The sequence below is a fragment of the Pollicipes pollicipes genome, unplaced genomic scaffold (assembly GCF_011947565.3).
Source record: "Pollicipes pollicipes isolate AB1234 unplaced genomic scaffold, Ppol_2.1 Scaffold_7261;HRSCAF=8764_pilon_pilon_pilon, whole genome shotgun sequence".
Classification (NCBI taxonomy): Eukaryota; Metazoa; Arthropoda; class Thecostraca; order Pollicipedomorpha; family Pollicipedidae; genus Pollicipes; species Pollicipes pollicipes.
The window spans coordinates 24092420-24109851 of NW_023597054.1; the positions used below are offsets into that span (position 1 = coordinate 24092420).

The 17432-nt window shown below is 50.4% G+C and overlaps 1 protein-coding gene across 1 annotated transcript; it reads right to left on the bottom strand.

Annotated features, from left to right (window-relative positions):
* Positions 1 to 981: 981 nt before the first annotated feature.
* On the bottom strand, positions 982 to 17143 carry LOC119113173 (serine/threonine-protein phosphatase alpha-2 isoform). Its single transcript, XM_037237523.1, has 7 exons — positions 16912 to 17143; positions 14217 to 14348; positions 12680 to 12910; positions 11762 to 11976; positions 10704 to 10817; positions 9809 to 9952; positions 982 to 1666 (listed from the first exon to the last, which is right to left on the bottom strand). The coding sequence occupies exons 1-7, from the start codon at positions 16964 to 16966 to the stop codon at positions 1565 to 1567; spliced, it is 993 nt and encodes a 330-aa protein (XP_037093418.1). The 5' UTR covers positions 16967 to 17143; the 3' UTR covers positions 982 to 1564.
* Positions 17144 to 17432: the final 289 nt, after the last annotated feature.

Consider the following 17432-nt stretch of genomic DNA (forward strand, 5'->3'; position numbering starts at 1 on the left):
GGCATTAAAAATTTAGATGTGCTTTGCAAGGTCGCTGACCCACGGCAGGTCAGTCAAGCCATGGATTTAGCGAAGACAATTTCTGGGGAACAGTCCAATCTGATGCGACAACGGAGTGTTAGACGAAACCATACATGAGTTTTTTGGGCAGCAAAGTTAAATGAACGAATTCCATGGACCTAGGGTCAGGTACGAAGTTCAGACCAGCGTAAAAACCAACCTGCTACATGGCTCTGGAGCTCACTGTATGTGGTGCTTTCTGGCGCTCATTTCTAATTAATTGGAAACAGGAGGCGCGTTATACATCCTCCATGAACTTCTCATAGGTGACCTAAATGACTCACGTCAACATTTTTTTGTTAGGAACATACTGCCCAGAAGTAATCTTTGACGCTTATTCAACTGCAAAACTCCAAGCAGTCTTGTATTACTTTGGCCATCACGACCTGCGAAGGGTTAAAAAGGTCACTGACCTGAAATGAGCACATGACCTTTTGCTTAGAACAGGCGTCTGGGTTCTGGGGGCACTTTGGATACCAATTTGGATCTTGGCCTGGTTTGACCTACCTGACCCCAAGGTCATGACATCGGAATGCCAAATTTTGACACAGGTGAGTTCGCCTACAGGCCAACACACCCTGTGAATATCGTGTCTCTAGCTCTTAGAATCTAAGATCTCAGGGGGCTTAAATTGACCGCTCGACTCGAGCGATGGGTATTCAACCGGCCACCCGGGCGCATGTTAACCCATGTGAGCGTCGGTCAGAGCTGGTCCTGCATGAGAACAGCGTGGGCAGGAGCAGCACAACTGAGGTGAACGGACCTTTGCCGCACATCCTCACACATGCAGTGTAACATTGTCGCAACATTTGCCACGCTTGCGTCCGGTACCAACCTGGACACAAGCCAGGCTTTCATGACACGAGACGCCACAGGTTCGCCCGCGACTACACGTTTACTTCCAAACAGCACACACGGAACGTTGATTCGATGGTTCATTTATTGGACTCTCCTTCGCACTGTCTCGGGTGGGCTGATGTTAAAACAGTGTCTCCTCCGGAGGAATTCTTCGTCCAATCGGCTTCAATCACGTATGCTTCAAGTGGGACGACCAAGGACGCTACCATTTGTACCGCCGCACGGTCAGAGCGTTTACAAGCAGTATCTCCGGTAACCGAAACCGCTGACACATGACCTATCGGGTATAAAAAATACTGCCGCAAACGGCGTCACAATGAAATGCGGTTTCATCGAAGTCGGCAACGCACTTGCCCCCGCAGTCTTTTCGCCGTAACAATCGAGAGAAAATAGGTCCTACCAAACCGCCGTCGGTGGACGACGTGTCCGACGAACCCTCCCAGGCGCCGCACCAACGCGAGGCGCCGCACGGAGGCCATTATGTACAACGCACATGAGAAATGGCATCATGTAAACTGTCCAGTATAGGTGCTAACAAATTCGTTCCGAGTTACATTTCACTTGGTTACACAAGGCGCACGGGCCGTCACCGAGTCTATACCGAGCGATCACGCAGTCCACGACAGAGCTAGCAGGCGGCCGCCCCTCATTTCTTCTTGTTTTTATTGTTTCCCTGAAAGCCCCCGCGAGGCGGCGTCACCGGGCGTCCAGAGTTCATGCCACCGTAGATCTTTTTCCGGTCGATGGGCTGCAAAACGCCAAAACGCATGTGTCATTCACCGAGCCCCGGAGATGGAAACACGTGCCACACGCATACGCCACACGCACACACACACACACACACAGACTCACACATACACAAAAGGACACCCGTTGACACGCAACAGCACAGAATGAGAGGCTGTCGACGGACACAGAAATAACCCTGAAAAAGAACCCATGACAACAGGGAATGAAAGTTGGCATGCTCTAAGACCGGTTTGGGTTTGTGGTGTGTATGCGGCCTTTACAACGTAGGGTTCTTACGCACTGACCTACCTCAATTGTTCGGAAGCATCCAATCTTCAAGGACACCATGACGGGAAGGCATGAGACGTGACACCGCATATAGCTCAAGACCAATGTCTGCATCAATGACTGCCCTTTCACAGAGCAAAACACAGCTACTTGCTAACTGTAACCAATGCTTCCTCGCTGCTATGAATGACTGAATTTCTCTACTTGGCACATTTTCTCGGCTGCCCTTGACACTACCGCCGCATTTGTCTTTGCTGTCGTATCGGAATATCACTTGCTCCTACCGATGTGTCCTTCCTCACTGCTACTTTTGGCCGTTTTTCTTCTGTCCTTGGCACCGGTCTCAGACTTGTCCTCGTTGGTAACGCCGACCACCTTGCTTTCGCTGTCGATGACAGGCTTAGCCTTGGCTCCACCAGCCATCTTCCGTCCGATGCAGTCGCCTGCTCTGCCGCTGCTGCTGCCCACCGACTCTTCCTCTATGACACCGCTGACTGCCTCGGTCTCGCCACTTTCCGCTGGCCCGACCTCAGCGCCAGCCGACGCCCGCTGCGTGTGCCCCTCCCCCATGCCTTCGTCGATCTTTTCGTCCAGTATCGGCAACACAACCGCCAGCACCAGCTCGTACCACATCTTTTCGATCATAGGCACCGGCAGCTGACCCCCAGCCAGAAAGAAGTCTTGTCGGAAGACCTGGTTGACGAACACAGTCCAGGTAAAGTTGGCACTGTCCACGCAATTCTTGGCGTTGGTCTCGTCAATCAGCATGTTGACCTGTTTGGCATATTTGACCACGTCACCGCGACTCACCCGGGGAGGCACACGGGCGATCGAAACGCGACTGTTTCGGGAATGGTTCTTGACGCGCGCGCTCAGACTCTGCAGCGTCCTTCGGATGACGTCGAAAGACCGGCTCATATCGCCCGTCTTGTTTTGGTATACGCCATCACCGCCGCCGCAGATGAGAAGGAACACGGGCTTTCGGCTCCTGGAAAGTTCGACGTTTGCCACATCCACCAACTCCCGAAGACTTCGTTTGGGTAAACAGTAGAATCTTATCCTATGGTCGAACTTGTCGTGCAGATGCAAGTTTCGCATGGTTTCGTCAGCTATGACGACAACTCTGGAGACGTTTGGAGCTTCTTCGCCCTCATAAAACATTTCACGGCATTTGGTACTTCTGGATTTTGGTGGTGTTTGCATGGGTATGTCGGTAAAGGTATCAGTATGCATCTGTCGCATCACCTTAATCTGTTTCCTTCTAGTCAACATTTTTCGCTTCTGTGACGCGTCTTGTTCCATGAGGTTGTCTGCAATGTCTTCGTGTGGCAGGTATGTATTGTCGCATTCTGCTTCATCTATGCTGTCATCACTAGGCACATCTTCCGAAACCTGAACCACATTTTCTTCGTCGGAAGCTGCAACTTCGTCAACAACCTTGAAATCGGGCAGCGGGTCGTCGGCCTCACTCTTGCTCCAGTGGTATTTGTCTGTCCTGATCGTGCCGTCCCACCGCTGGCGGCGCTGCCGGTCATCTCGGTGCGCGGACCTGTCGCGTGTCGGCAGCGGCTGGTCGTACCGGTGGCGGTCCAGGTGCGTCCTCTCCGGGCTGTCGCAGTCGGACCGCACCCTCTCCAAGCCGTCACGGTCGGACCGCACCCTCTCCAAGCCGTCACGGTCGGGACGCACCCTCTCCACGCCGTCGCGGTCGGACCACATCCTCTCCAGGCCGTCGCGGTCGGGCCGCACCCTCTCCAATCCGTCGCGGTCGGGCCGCGTCCTCCCGAGGCCGTCCCTGCCGCCACACCGTCCAACCTCGTCCCGGTGGCGTTGCCGGTGCGTCGGGCTGTGACGGGAATGCGGGCTGGTGGTGTTCTCCAGCGACCGGGGTCGCGCGCGCGGGCCCGCGCCGCCTGTAAGATCCAGCAGGCGATTTGCGAGCCCTTTATGCACGTCGTCGCGCGGCCTTCGAGGCCTCGGCGACTTGTCACGAGGCCGCAACGATCGACTTTCAAGGGACCTCTCTCTGTCTCTGGATCTTCTTTGAGAGGAGTGGGGTCGGCCCTCTCTTTCTCTTGGTTTCCTGTGAGGCGAGTGACTGGAGCTAAACTTGTCTCTGGATCTGACACGAGCTGAGTGGACGTTCTCTCTGTCCCTTGATCTTCCACGCGAAGCGCTATGACAATCCCCTCTCTCCCTCGTACTTCTATGAGGTGACAGCAATCTCCTCGATTTGATTTCGCCCGAAAACCCATGCGGGCTCCTGCTGCGCTTCACTCCTCGTTCCTCTCCAAATCTGCGCTGTTGGGAAGCTCTAGAGCTCCTCGCGCCACTCTCGTCACCTCTCGCGGTTGCGCTGGCGCTTTGGTGATGCGCCATTTCCACATGTCTCTCTTCACTCGTTTTTCGGATAGACACATCTCGTTCAGGGCCCGCGGGATCGACCAAATCATCTAGGTCAAGAGGGTGAACAATGTGGGTAGGCGACGCCCCCATGTCCACCCCGTCCCCGCCTGGAGACGCCCCTGTGAGAGACTGCAGCTCGTGCTCCACGCGAGGAGGCGACGGCCGCTCCTCTTCATCATCCCAATCATTGGTGGCGGACCTGCTGACTACTAAGCCAAACCGCTGATCCATCACCACCTGTCGGCTGCGGGCCGCCGACGAACTGTCCACCACCGAAACCGTCTTCACCTCACTGCCCGGCGCGTCCAGCAGCTCGTGGAACTGTTCACGCACGGATATGTTCGAGACAACTCTTCGCTCCTCATCTTCAGAGTCTTCCCAGCTGTCGGTAACGGCCGCAGCGCCTGGTCTCACTTCTTTGTACGGCAAGGCTTGTTTACTGCGCTCTTTAAAAATGTCCAGCATTTGCTCCACGGAATCTTGTCGTGTGACTTCTCGAGCAGCCTCCTCAGGAGACCGGGTGGAGTGACCACGGAAATACGGCCGGCTCTCGGGGCTCTCGGCCGCCCGATCACGGGGGTGCGGCTCTAGCAGCTCCAGCATCGCCTCGTCCTGCCCTCGCCGCAGGCCGTCGGTGGTGGCACGAGCAGGTTCGCCGTCCTCAAAGTCCCCCGAGAGTACCCGAGCCTTGGCCGGGGGATCGGCGTTCCAGAGGCCGCCGCGGCCGCCCTCCCGTGGGGCCTCGCCGTCGCCCTGGAGCGTGCTCTCGCCCAAGATGGCGGACAGTTCACGACTGAACTTGTCCACTTCCTCCAGCACGTCGATCTGGTGCTTCCCCGTCCGAGCAGCGCCGCTCAAGTTCGACGAGCTGTCCGCCTTGATCTCCGGTGGACTCTGAAGGTCTTCGCCACGCGTGGTGGGCGCTTCAGGCTGGCCAGTCTGCAGCAGGGCGTCTTTTCTCGGAGGGAACTCGTAAATTTCTCCATTCGGCTGCAGAAAGTAAAACCCCATTTAGTTTTTGTTCCGGATAGGATGTTTTTCGACTGTACAGAGGATCTGGAGTATCAACGGTGGCCATGGGTGTCACGTTAGGAAAAACGATAGCTGAGGGTTTAAATGGCTGCAGATATATTTCCCTTGCCATATTTGTACCAGCCAATCTGATTTTCTTGGTGCAAGCTTTGCTGCGTGTACGCGTAGTTTTACGAATGCCGCACGTAATATGCCCCACGGCCCGTGGCAGTCGCCCTGGTGACGCCGAGGAGCGGTCTGAACCAAGACGTCCCACACGCGACTCCTGATCGTTCACGAGAGAGTCGCGGTAATATTCTCGACCAATGGCTGGCGTGCTCGATCACTTCCAGACAAAAAATAATGGGAAGGGATTGGGCTGTCACTTTTTATCCCAGCAGGGCACCATAATTTTAATGTCACTATAAACCCTGAACGGTCCAAGTATTGACACTTTTGCACCTTGTCACTGGCCACCTCATCAGCCAATTCGATCTGTTGGTCAAACTGACCATAATATAGCATACCAATTAATAAAGTCATTATATAGCATAACCATGGAGTAAAACATGCCAGAATAGAAGCACCCCATGGCGGTGCTCGTCTCCCATTGAGGCCCCGTCAAGGCCACGAATGTGCAACTGTTGCCAAGCAGACAACTTTTCTTTCAGCATGAAAGACAGCGCGTCCAAGCTTCCTGTATACCAACACACGATTTCCTGCTATGTCCAATCCTTTAAGTGGTGCAAATATATTTTTTTTGTAATGGATTTAAAGTTACACGCAATACGTCATTTCATGACAGATACATCACTTCCTAGCAGCATTTCATGCTGTAAAAGGAAGTGGTGCACGTGGTCGCGAATCTTTTCATGGAGCGCCGGCGACTACAGCGGCCATAGTATCACCTGCAGGCCATGGCGAAGCCAGCAGTTGGGCCTCCACCACTTCCACGTGAAAGTAGGTTGAAATGACTACGCATTCAACTTCATGAAGCGAATACGCAGCGTAATATAATTATGCCTGTGCTGAAACAACTATCCTCTGTTTTTGCAAACAACGAATGCAGCTGTGCCCTTATTAACCGGTGGGCTTGGAAAACATTCGCTGCACGTTACGTACCGGGCGCGAAACAACAAAAACGAAGCGCAAAGCAACAAAAAAAGTTCGTCACACCGCGTAGCGGTCAGGTTGCCGCCGTTACACTTCCTAACCGAAACACCGCGATGTTAACTGCTGCGGACTTTTTTCCGGGAATATATTTATGTAGCTAGGATTGCTAACTTAGCCTCGTTGCTGCTCGTGCAACTGGATCGCTTCTCAGACTTCCACGTGGCGGCCGTTGCCATCTGTGTAATATTTGAGATGTGGACATGACGGGGCCTGCCTCAGATGGTCTCGTACCCAACGAGTCATATTGTCGCGCATACGGCACTATGGCCGAATGCCACACATTCCGGTTTGCGGCAGAGTCAACATTTGCCATGCAGGAGCATAACGTTTGTAATGTGAGTGTACGGTAAATGAATTATCTGATCTACGAAAGCTTTTTTATAAAGTTAATGTATTTTTTCGATGGATTGTATGCGAGGTATGTATGCATTTCATGTATGCAATGTATGTTTTATACTGTATGCATGTATCTCTATGCAACGTATTGTGTTGTAGTTTATCTTTCAATATTTTTTTGTTTTCTTAATGTATGTTTTATTGCATCCAGTTTCGTGAGAAAAAACAGGCACTGGTGGCACGGAAAGAAATAAACCGACAAGACTAGTTCAAAGTTCTTATGCTGAATTAACGACCTTCTACATAGTACGAGGTACTAATTGCACGACGTCGTAATGCTGAACAACAATCGTATTGACCGGCAACGTAATAATCATTTAGCACCACAACGTCGTATCACGACGTCGCAATGCCGAACAACAATCGTATTGACCGGCAACGTAATAATCATTTAGCACCACAACGTCGTAAAACTAGTACTTCTTGGTATCTTGAGGGTCGTGGACTCAACACAAGAACTTTGAACTCATGCCAAAAACCACGAGGTTACGGTCTTTCCTGTATCAAGGATAAGACAAGTTGTTTTAACGTCTTTACGCAAGTTGGACAAGCTTAAAATATCAGAATTAAGATACTGATAGATATCTTCCATGACACTGAGAGGACTACACAAACTTCGGTTCGCGTTTTTCTTCGCCCAGTTGTGCGCCGTATCCACATTTTATCCGTTGCACTGTTTCAGATGTCACGACGGTAGTTGAGAAATGGGAGAACAGAAGAGATCGTGACCACTCAAAAATGTCATTCAGCAGCGGAAAATCAGATTGGCTATACACCAGTGGCGGAGTGGTTACAAGCTCAGCCACCGGTGCATGTTGGCACATTAGACACACGAACAGAATGGATAGCTACCTGGCTGGTCGGCCTAAGAACAACAGAGCATGCCAAAGCATCCAGAGCACGGAGATCTAGTCCATCACACTCTACACATCCCTGTCGCGGGAAGACTGGAGCTGCAGTCTCGAGTCTGGCACGTCATCGTCCTCCGCGAAATGCATTGGAAAAGTAGTAGTTCAAAGCAAGAACAGAAAAACGACTGGAAGGTAGCAAAGGGTCAGGGTAGCGACATCACGGAGAGGAGCCACTTCTGTGTGGAGCTGGCCGTAAGCTGGTCACATGTATAAGCAGCCGCCTTGTAATGTCATTTGGAAAGTGAGTCGATCGTAGTCCTCCTAGATACCAGGCGATCCAGCGCAGCCAAAAAAGTTATCGTCATCATAGCAAACCACTACTTGATTATACCAATTCCATTGGAGGCAAGAAACTAGGCCTAAAATGAATACCTTTTACATCGATCATGAATGAAATTGTTTGAATGAATAAATGATTTCGAAAGTAAGGTAACAAGCCCACCAAAACATCCAGGAACACCATTAAGCGCGAGCAACAAAATTGCGAACAGTGAATTCAGTTACCTTTCATGCCCCCTCGTCCTCCCCCCTTCTCCCCCCCCCCCCCCCCCCCCCACCCCGATCCAACTGTATCTCCAGTATGCCCAAGGTGGGCTAAACGCGTGACACAAACAGACGCGCAGTTGATCACTTACGTGCAGAACGAGCATAGCATCCATCGTCGCGAGCCCTTTTAAAAATGCCGGCGACTACGGAGATGTCTACTTTTTGGGTCCATATCGAAACCCAGATTCGAACCCGCACCGCAAGCAGGAAGCTCAATATGTTAATCACTAGAACCTCCCGCCCCCATTCCTCGGCCGGTGAGGAAGGTGGAGCGGTTCGACGCTTCCAAATTAAAACCTGTGTTAATGGCGACAGCAGCGAAGGAAATATGAAATGACACAAAACTGATGCAAGCACATGCACACACACCGATAACCACACTTGGTATCTTTTTGCCCGATGCTGGATCAGCTTGGACCGCCTTTCCCCTCAGTGATCTGTTTCAGTGCTGAGATCCCGGCTTATTTAAGACAGGACCACGAGACGCAGAGAGAATACGAGCTCTAACGGACCGGCCGACAACTTGACGGCAGCGGTCGGCGGCCCTCTGCCGCCCGCTCTTGCTCAGAATGTCGCTTCTGGCCAGCGCTCCCTGCGGCCCGCAGCCAGCCTGCCCGGGCCGGCCGGCCGGCCCGCACTCGCACCCGCCCGCGGGGGCTGACCGCCAGCGCCGCCCGGCCCCGGCCGCCAACTGTCGCAACTGAGGCCGCCAGCCAGCCACATCAGTTGCCGAATCACAACTCGAAGGCATACCACAACTTGCGCAGCTCAACAGCGAGCGCTCAGTTCACCTTCCGCCTCTCCGTCATCCCGCAAATATCCTCCCCCCATCCCTAATTACCCGCATGCGCAAGCATAACAAAACCCAGCTAAGCACATGTGCAGCCGCCAACGGCCCTTAGCTCCTTAGATTGCCCGACGCCTCCTAGAGCTTGTAGATGTATAGCGGCAGCCTAAGAGCGCGGCGGGTGAGCTCGATGTCAATAGTCCGCAGTCGCATGCTCCACTCGCCACATGCAAACATCCTCGAAGTAGACAGGACAAATCTACTAGAGGAAGGCAGGAGTGAGCGTTCAAGCCAGATGGTTGACAGCCAGCTAACAAGCAGCGAGAGGCTCAAAACGTGCGTGTTCCAGCCCCTACTGTTACTTGCGACACATAATGTCAGTGCTCTTTCATTCAGCAGAATCCAAGCAGCGCACTTGAACTCGGGACTAAATGCACACTTCGTGACCACACAGACACTCTGTGCGAGTTTTGGCTGTGCTTTCGTGGACACGAGCGGCGCGCAAAGAACCACACGCGCGCACACCCGCACACACACACATACACACAGGACGTGTGAGCACGCTTAGCGTCGGTGTCATCGCCGGTGCGGCCAAACCAGGCGCTGGGCGGCGGTGGGCGGCGTCGCGCGCGTCTCCACCCACCTTGAGGATCTGGAAGGAGCACATGAGCGTCTCGTCCACAGACATCAGAGCGCCGGCGTTGTCGAACTCGCCGCAGTAGTTAGGCGCCGAGAACAGCGTCACCAGCTGCCGCTTGGCGAAGAACTCGTAGCCGTCCTCCACCACCTGCGCACAGGGCGGGGGCCACAGTCGAGTGCACGCGTCCACTTCTCACTGAAGCAGGACGACCAGTCTTGTCGGCGCCGGTCCTCGGGCGGGCAGAGCGACCCTCTGAGACCCTCAGAGCGACCCTCTGAGACACCGCGCCCAACCCGACCTGCCCACTTTCGGCTTTGCGTCACGAGGAACGGCTGACGTCAAGTGTACGACTCGCAGCCGCTGTCAAGCGTCATGCGCCATGTCCGGCGGCAGTCTCTATAGAGACTACATGTTAACATACAACAGCTGACGTACGTCACTACTGTCGCAGCCAGCGCCCACTGCTAGCGGCGGCAGACCACACCCTTCCCCCCCCCCCCCCCCATTCTCCCCACAAGTCAAGGTCGACAACGCACAACAGTGACGGCCGAGACGGACCAGCATCCTGATACGGCATCAACCACATGCCGATGGGACCGACATGAGCACGTGTTCACAAAGGACCCACGTTAACGCCCCAGTATCAAATGATCGAGGCGTGTCGAGCGGTGAGACAGGTGACTAACTGGACGCCGGCCATGGGATCCGACGCTGGGATAGAATCCGACGCTGCGCACTCAGCACAGCCGCCCGGCTACATTTCAACGCCCAGCGAGGTCACACAAGGCGCGATACAAAGACACTCGGCCCCCTCCCCCACACCCACCCACCACTGCCACAACAGACACTCATCATATACCGCAAGGCTCTTTTCATTCGGCGATAAACAGACTCATACCTGATGCGCCCTGCATATCAAGTCGAAGTCGTGCTTGTGCAGAAACTTGGCCACCACCTCGGCTCCGAAGGTGAATGATACACCGCGATCGTTCTCGCCCCATCCCATCGTGTCCTGGGAATCAGACCGCCCGAGGGCATGTCACGATGTCCCCGGGATCAGACCGCCCGAGGGCATGTCACGATGTCCTCGGGATCAGACCGCCCGAGGGCATGCCACGGTGTCCCCGGGATCAGACCGCCCGAGGGCATGTCACGGTGTCCCCGGGATCAGACCGCCCGAGGGCATGTCACGATGTCCTCGGGATCAGACCGCCCGAGGGCATGTCACGATGTCCTCGGGATCAGACCGCCCGAGGCACGGTAACATTCAAATGCCGCTGATCAAATCACGAAACGGGAGTTTTCTTCCGAAGTAAATACAACAGTGACAGAGATGTGAGATTGCAGACACGAACACAAGCGGCGAATCCCTACAACCGTACACTCAGACATCAGATAACTGTCAAAATTCGGTCATGGAAAGGTTCATACGCCAAGCAACCCATAGAATGATCATACCGCTGGGTGCAGCTACCGCAGGATTAATTGGAGTCTAAGCCGAACAGACTGAAATCAGTGCACCCGACTGCCTACCAGTTACCCGTGCGCCAGTATCCTGTCTGGGTAGGACCAGGGCAGGGCCCAGTGTCTCGTACCCCACCGACGTAGGGCCGGAGCAGGCCTCGGCGTCTAGTGCCCCACCGAAGAAAGACCAGTGCAAGCCTCAGTGTCTCGTACCCAGCCCAAGTAGGACCAGAGCAAGCCCCAGTATCTAGCACTCCGACCAAATAGGACTAGAGCAGGCGCCGGTGTCTAATACCCCGCCGAAGCAGGACCAGGGCAGGCCTCGGTGTCTAGTGCCCCACCCAAGCAGGACCTGAGCAGACCCCGATGCCTTGTACCACATCCAAGTAGGACCAGAGAGGGCCCCAGCGTCTGGCACCCCACCCAAATAGGACTAGAGCAGACCCCAGTGTCTAGTTCCCGCCGACGTCGGTCCGGGGCGGGCCACGGCACCTTGTCGGGATCGGACCAGAGCAGATCGCAGAGCAGGCCCTGGTCGGGCACGTCTGTGGGCCGCGGGATGCGCCGGATCTGCTCCATGCTCTGCAAGTCCGGCGACAGGCCGCCGTGGCAGCAGAAAATCTTCTCGTCCACGATCGCCGCCACCGGCAAGCAGTTGAAGCAGTCGGTAAACGTCTTCCATAGCTTGATGTTATACCGTCGCTTGCCTGAGGAGCACAAAAGCGGTACAGATAAAACGACGGAATCATGCACAAACGTGACCGTGCGGCGGTTCATGTGACAAAACGCCACGAGGCGTTTCTCCTGGAGTTAATACAGTCATTGTCATGAAACTATGCAAAACAAGAAAAACAATTATGCAAACCCATTATCAAGGCATGATAATGGTTGAAGCTTGGGGGTTTACGGAAATGAAGACATGCACGCACATGATCATACAGCTACGATGGACACGTGCCAGTGCACACACGGTACGACAAATGATGCAGACAACTTAATTAACAAAATGTGTGGAGTACCCCACACCTTCGGGCGTAAAGCATGTTCATGGGCAGTATTTCGCCGACGTAGACGTACAAATTCAGGTACGTTAAGAAATCCGCGACCATGCTACACACTTCGCCAAGGCGAGCAAAACGAGAAAAGATTATCCAAGTGATCCCCATCCTAGGAAGTCAATCTCCTTGTCATGGGAAAAATGCACTGGTCATCATCCACCAGGTGATATAGGCGGAAATACCGCGGGAGAGTGACGGCGGATTTACTTATGATACTTGATAATGGTAGTTATCAAAAGCTACCATAAAGCACGTGCAAAAACGGGTTTGGCTTCTACTGTAAGCCTGCGTTCGTCGGCGCACTTCGGCATTTCAGTTTTAGGAGCTGGCTGTTGCCTTCACTTGTACTTACATTCCTCATAGAAGCCATATATTCTGTTGATGCTAGCACATTCATGATTGCCCCGTAGTAGGAAGAAGTTTTCGGGGTATTTGATCTTGTACGCGAGGAGGAGACATATCGTCTCCAATGACTGCTTGCCCCGGTCCACGTAGTCACCAAGGAACAGGTAGTTGGACTCTGGAGGGAATCCACCATACTCAAACAGACGTAGCAGGTCGTAGTACTGGCCATGGATATCACCTGAAATGGGGAAAGGGTGCTGGTAAAAATGGCATTGATAGTTAACTCATAACCCATTGCAACATGTGCACCTACAGGTCATCACCACAAGTGTTCAATTTAGGAATCAAACAGCAATGCAATGGCAACATGATAGAAAAGAGGTGCATGCAACTGTTGGGGAGCAGCACAAGCATACAAAAGTTAGTGAGCATAACATTATGCAATGACCACATTATGTGCATTACATATCTTTGAACATCCCATTCAACTTTCGGGCACCAAGTGTCACTATCTCTCATGCTGATCGCAGTGTGGAACAACAAAATAATTCAACTTTCGGCCACCAAGCGTCACAGTTTCTCATGCTGATCCCGGTGTGGAATGACAAAGTACCTGGAAATCAGTCAGGTTCAAACCTACATGTATATTCGCCGCAGCCCGGACGACAAAGATTCTACATCACGTCACGCAGAATCTTTGCCGGACATGTAGAATCTCTTTCCCACAACCCATCGGAATGAGACAGAAGTAGCGCAACAAATTCAATCATAAAGAGGTGAATCTGTGTTAGGAGCACTCATAGCACCAGCCAACAAAAACATTGTGTCTCTGCAGTTACTGTCAGTCACTGCACAGTTGTTGTCACAACCGCTACAAAGATGTTAACAGAAAACGAGTCACAAACACGTCCAGCAATGACCCTGAATGACATCATGTGGGGAAGAACATTAGTTGTGCACCGCAAATACACCCCATGGCTTGGTACACAATTGTGTACAAACATTCTGCCAGCCACACTAAATCCATGTGATTCATGCCAATGCCATCATTGTGACGAAGACCACACCTGCCCACCCACCCTGTGATTTGCAGGACAATTCAGGTTATACTGAATTGTACACACTAATCCCTGTGTGTAACCCAAAAAGCCCAATAATTTGCCTGGACAATGGCATGTGCAGGTGAGAAGAGGGGTAACACAGGCATCATACATCAATGTTGTAAACTTCTGTGAAAAATACTAACAGTTAAGTAGATGGCTTGATGGCTCTTTGTACAGGCATGTATGGGATGTAGTATGTATGGTGTAAACATGTGATATGTGCCAATGTTTATGACTAGTAACAAGATGGCAGCATCCGAAGCAAGGTACAAAGGACGAACATTTTTGAGGAAACAATGACCAAGTCAAGTGGTTAGCACTTATGTATAACCTAAGTATTTATAAGGTACCACACACAATCTAAATTTAACATGTCACATCCACCAAATTTGAGAACAGCATCCATCAGCTTGCTGACATTCTTCCCTCCAAAGCACTTACCACATATTTTTAGAGGTGCTTCCAGCTCCAGCAACACTGGCTGCGATAGGAAGATTTCCCTGGACTTCAAACACAGACCTCTGATTTCATTTTCTGTCAGTTGTACATTTTTGCCAGGCCGAGCTCCTCGAACTGAAAAGGAGTCATGACAAAGTTCAGCTTCATGGATGCAATAGTGACAGCAATCACTGATCAGTGGAGTGAGCTACTTCAGTATTTGGAAGTTAAGCAAATCTGCCATGCAATAGCCCACAAGCTGACAAACTATGCATGCAACTAAAAAGGCCACACAGCTTTTGCTGTCTAGGATACCCCTAACCCATTGAATATGGCAACACAGCTTTCAGGATAGATTGATTGATCAACCCACTGCTTTGCTGAGACTGATAGCTCACAGCTGGATTGTGTGTATGATGTCAATGTTGACACTTGCAGGTTGGAAAAAAGTGGAACATTTTTTAATGGCATGTGACATGACCCCAGGTATGGCAAGTGCTTACACTAGGTTGATAGTGGTGCTCTTCAGGGGTTGTGGGGTTTGGGTCTGGTTTGGGGGTACCATTTGGGGGCTGCAGTTTCATTTTTTCTATTCATCAAATTTTGTTTAGGCTTTAACCTGCTCACCATTGATGTTAAGCCCCTTGATCTGCACTCACATTTCAGCCTTCATTTTCAAAGCATATGAGGCATGCATGTAAGTTTCTAGCATTGGGCCAAAACCAGGTGGGAATTTTTCATTTGTTCTCATATCTTCCCTCTAGACCAAAAAGCAGATTTTCATTTGACATGTGAAGAGACCATGATGATGCATGGTCTTACATTGCAACAAGGCTTCCTTATATGCCTGCAGCATATTGTGCCCGGTTTAGCTCAACGCTACACAGGGCGCAGCTTACGCATAATCCAACAGTAGCACCTGCCCAGCCAGACCAGAAAACTGCAATGGAGCAGCAAATGCTCATTGTCTAACTTATTTTAACCAATCTTCTTTAATAACAATCACTACAGACCTTGTTGATTCTATTCTCCTGAATATATTCTTATCTATTCCATCAAATGCAATATCTACCATATATATCTATATCTACATACATCTATATCTACATATATATATATATATATATATATATATATATATATATATATATATATATATATATATTATAGTCCACAAAATTTTGGCCACATCATGATCATTATAGAATTTTATTCATCATATACATATATATACATATATAATATATATATATATATATATATATATACACTTGATGAATGTAGACAGGAAAGCTTTGTTTAGCTAAGGCATCAACCTCATTGTTTCATGATAATTTGGGCATGATCAGGTACCTAGTTGAAAACATGTTCCTTATCCTGCAGCTAAGCAAGCAAAATATACAGTATTTTGTAAATTATCTTTATATTCCTGACTGGTTTGCAGCAGTGTTATCAAAGCTCAGGGAACCCAAGAAGATGAGAAATATGGACTAGAGTCAAAAAAGCATAAACCATATACATGTGAAAAGTGCACACACCATAAGCTATAAAACCTCAGGAATGGTCAATAAGTCTGCCAGCAAATCTACCATAAAAATAGAATGTAAAACACAGGATCCCATTCTGTTCATCAACCTTCATACCATATCACACATACTTTTGAGCCATCCATGTATGGCTGGTGGAATTCTATCATATATTACTTATTAAGGTATGATACCTTATATGAGACAGACACTCCATGCCCTACTTGTCTGTCCACCTTCACTGTTGGTGAAGGTGGACAGACAAGTAGGGCATGGAGTGTCTGTCATTCACTGGATCCAGGCAAATGGAGGCCACACCATGGTGTGGGAAGTAGCCATGGTGCAATGCCTTGTTTGGGGCCTGAGGCTCTCTGGGCTTCACTTCTTGAGACATAAATGGCAACAGGACTAGGTGCCTATGTCAGGGGCAACAAAACTGAGATGGCAACTGGAAGGGGCAATACCTAAACTTATATAGAAACTTAACTTTGTTTTTATGGGCATTAACTTCAAAGGAATAACCAAGAATGGCCATCCACCCCTACCTTAGGATTCACACTGACCTTGATTTTGGCACAAGGTACATGCCACTCATCTTGCATTGTGTATACAAGATCACAAACCTGAAAGTAAAGCTGACCATGCATTCAATAATAAGAGTTTGGATTTACAACACACATACTCCAAAATGGTGGTGATTTTGCTGCTAACCTAGGCATGTCCAGCATTATGCAAATTATAATGGTTGGCATTATAAACATCTTTCATCAAAATTCATGGAAGAAATTAGAGGAACAAGATGAAACAGTGAAGGGTGTATAGCAGGGACAATTGAAGGACAACCTGCCCTGAATCCTGTCTTTCCACCAATCCTTGTTCCTGCCAGTTATGACATTAATAATGATGCTCAATTGTAACTATATCATTGATATGCACATACACTAAAATTTTCAACCAACCTACAGTTTTGGCATAACAGGACCCATCAGTAGCAATTATCCACCATACACAAGCTGCCAGCAAGGAAGTGCCCCAAGACTTCATGGAGGATTGACCATTTCCCACCCACTCTGCCACCTATTGCTTCCCAGTAGCAAGCCCCAAGAGAAGGGCTGAGGATACACTTTTAAACGCAGCCACGCCTACCGGTCAGAACCTACCACAACGCTCACCTTCCAACAGACGAGCGATAATGCTGTCAATATTCAGTTTGTCTGTCTCTGCCATCACACAGCGCAAGGATGTGGATTTAACAATGCCTACGATTATTCAGCACCCTAGCAACGTTGTCCTTATAGACGAGAACCCCCAGTATGGGACCGTGTGATATTGTTGTGGATGAAACGCCAGGCCAGAATCAAAACCCCAATTTGACACGACGAGGAAAATGGCAATGGCGGTGTAGTGTAACGAACAAAACTGGACGCGTACCGTTTTAGTATCTGTATGCAATACCATATGTGCTGCGTACTAGACTAATGGAATGGTTAGAAAACAGTGATACGAATTTTTATTGTTACTTTTGCACCATTTATCCCATATTCATCTCTTAACCATAGCTTGATGAAATACGACTAAACCGGTAACAACCCACACTGCAGCCAACAAATTTGCTATGGGTGTATAATTCACAGAATGTAGCAAAATATGATTACTTGCAGCTCTTTTTCACCAATCCAAGGTTGTAAAATAC

Excerpts from the sequence above, each read along its gene's own strand:
- LOC119113173 (XM_037237523.1), bottom strand. The coding sequence starts at position 16,966 with ATGGCAGAGACAGACAAACTGAATATTGACAGCATTATCGCTCGTCTG. Across the intron at positions 11,977-12,679 it reads ATATGGCTTCTATGAGGAAT|GCAAGCGACGGTATAACATC; the intron begins GTAAGTACAAGT and ends TGTGCTCCTCAG. Across the intron at positions 1,667-9,808 it reads GCTCCTTCCAGATCCTCAAG|CCCATCGACCGGAAAAAGAT; the intron begins GTGGGTGGAGAC and ends GGCGTTTTGCAG.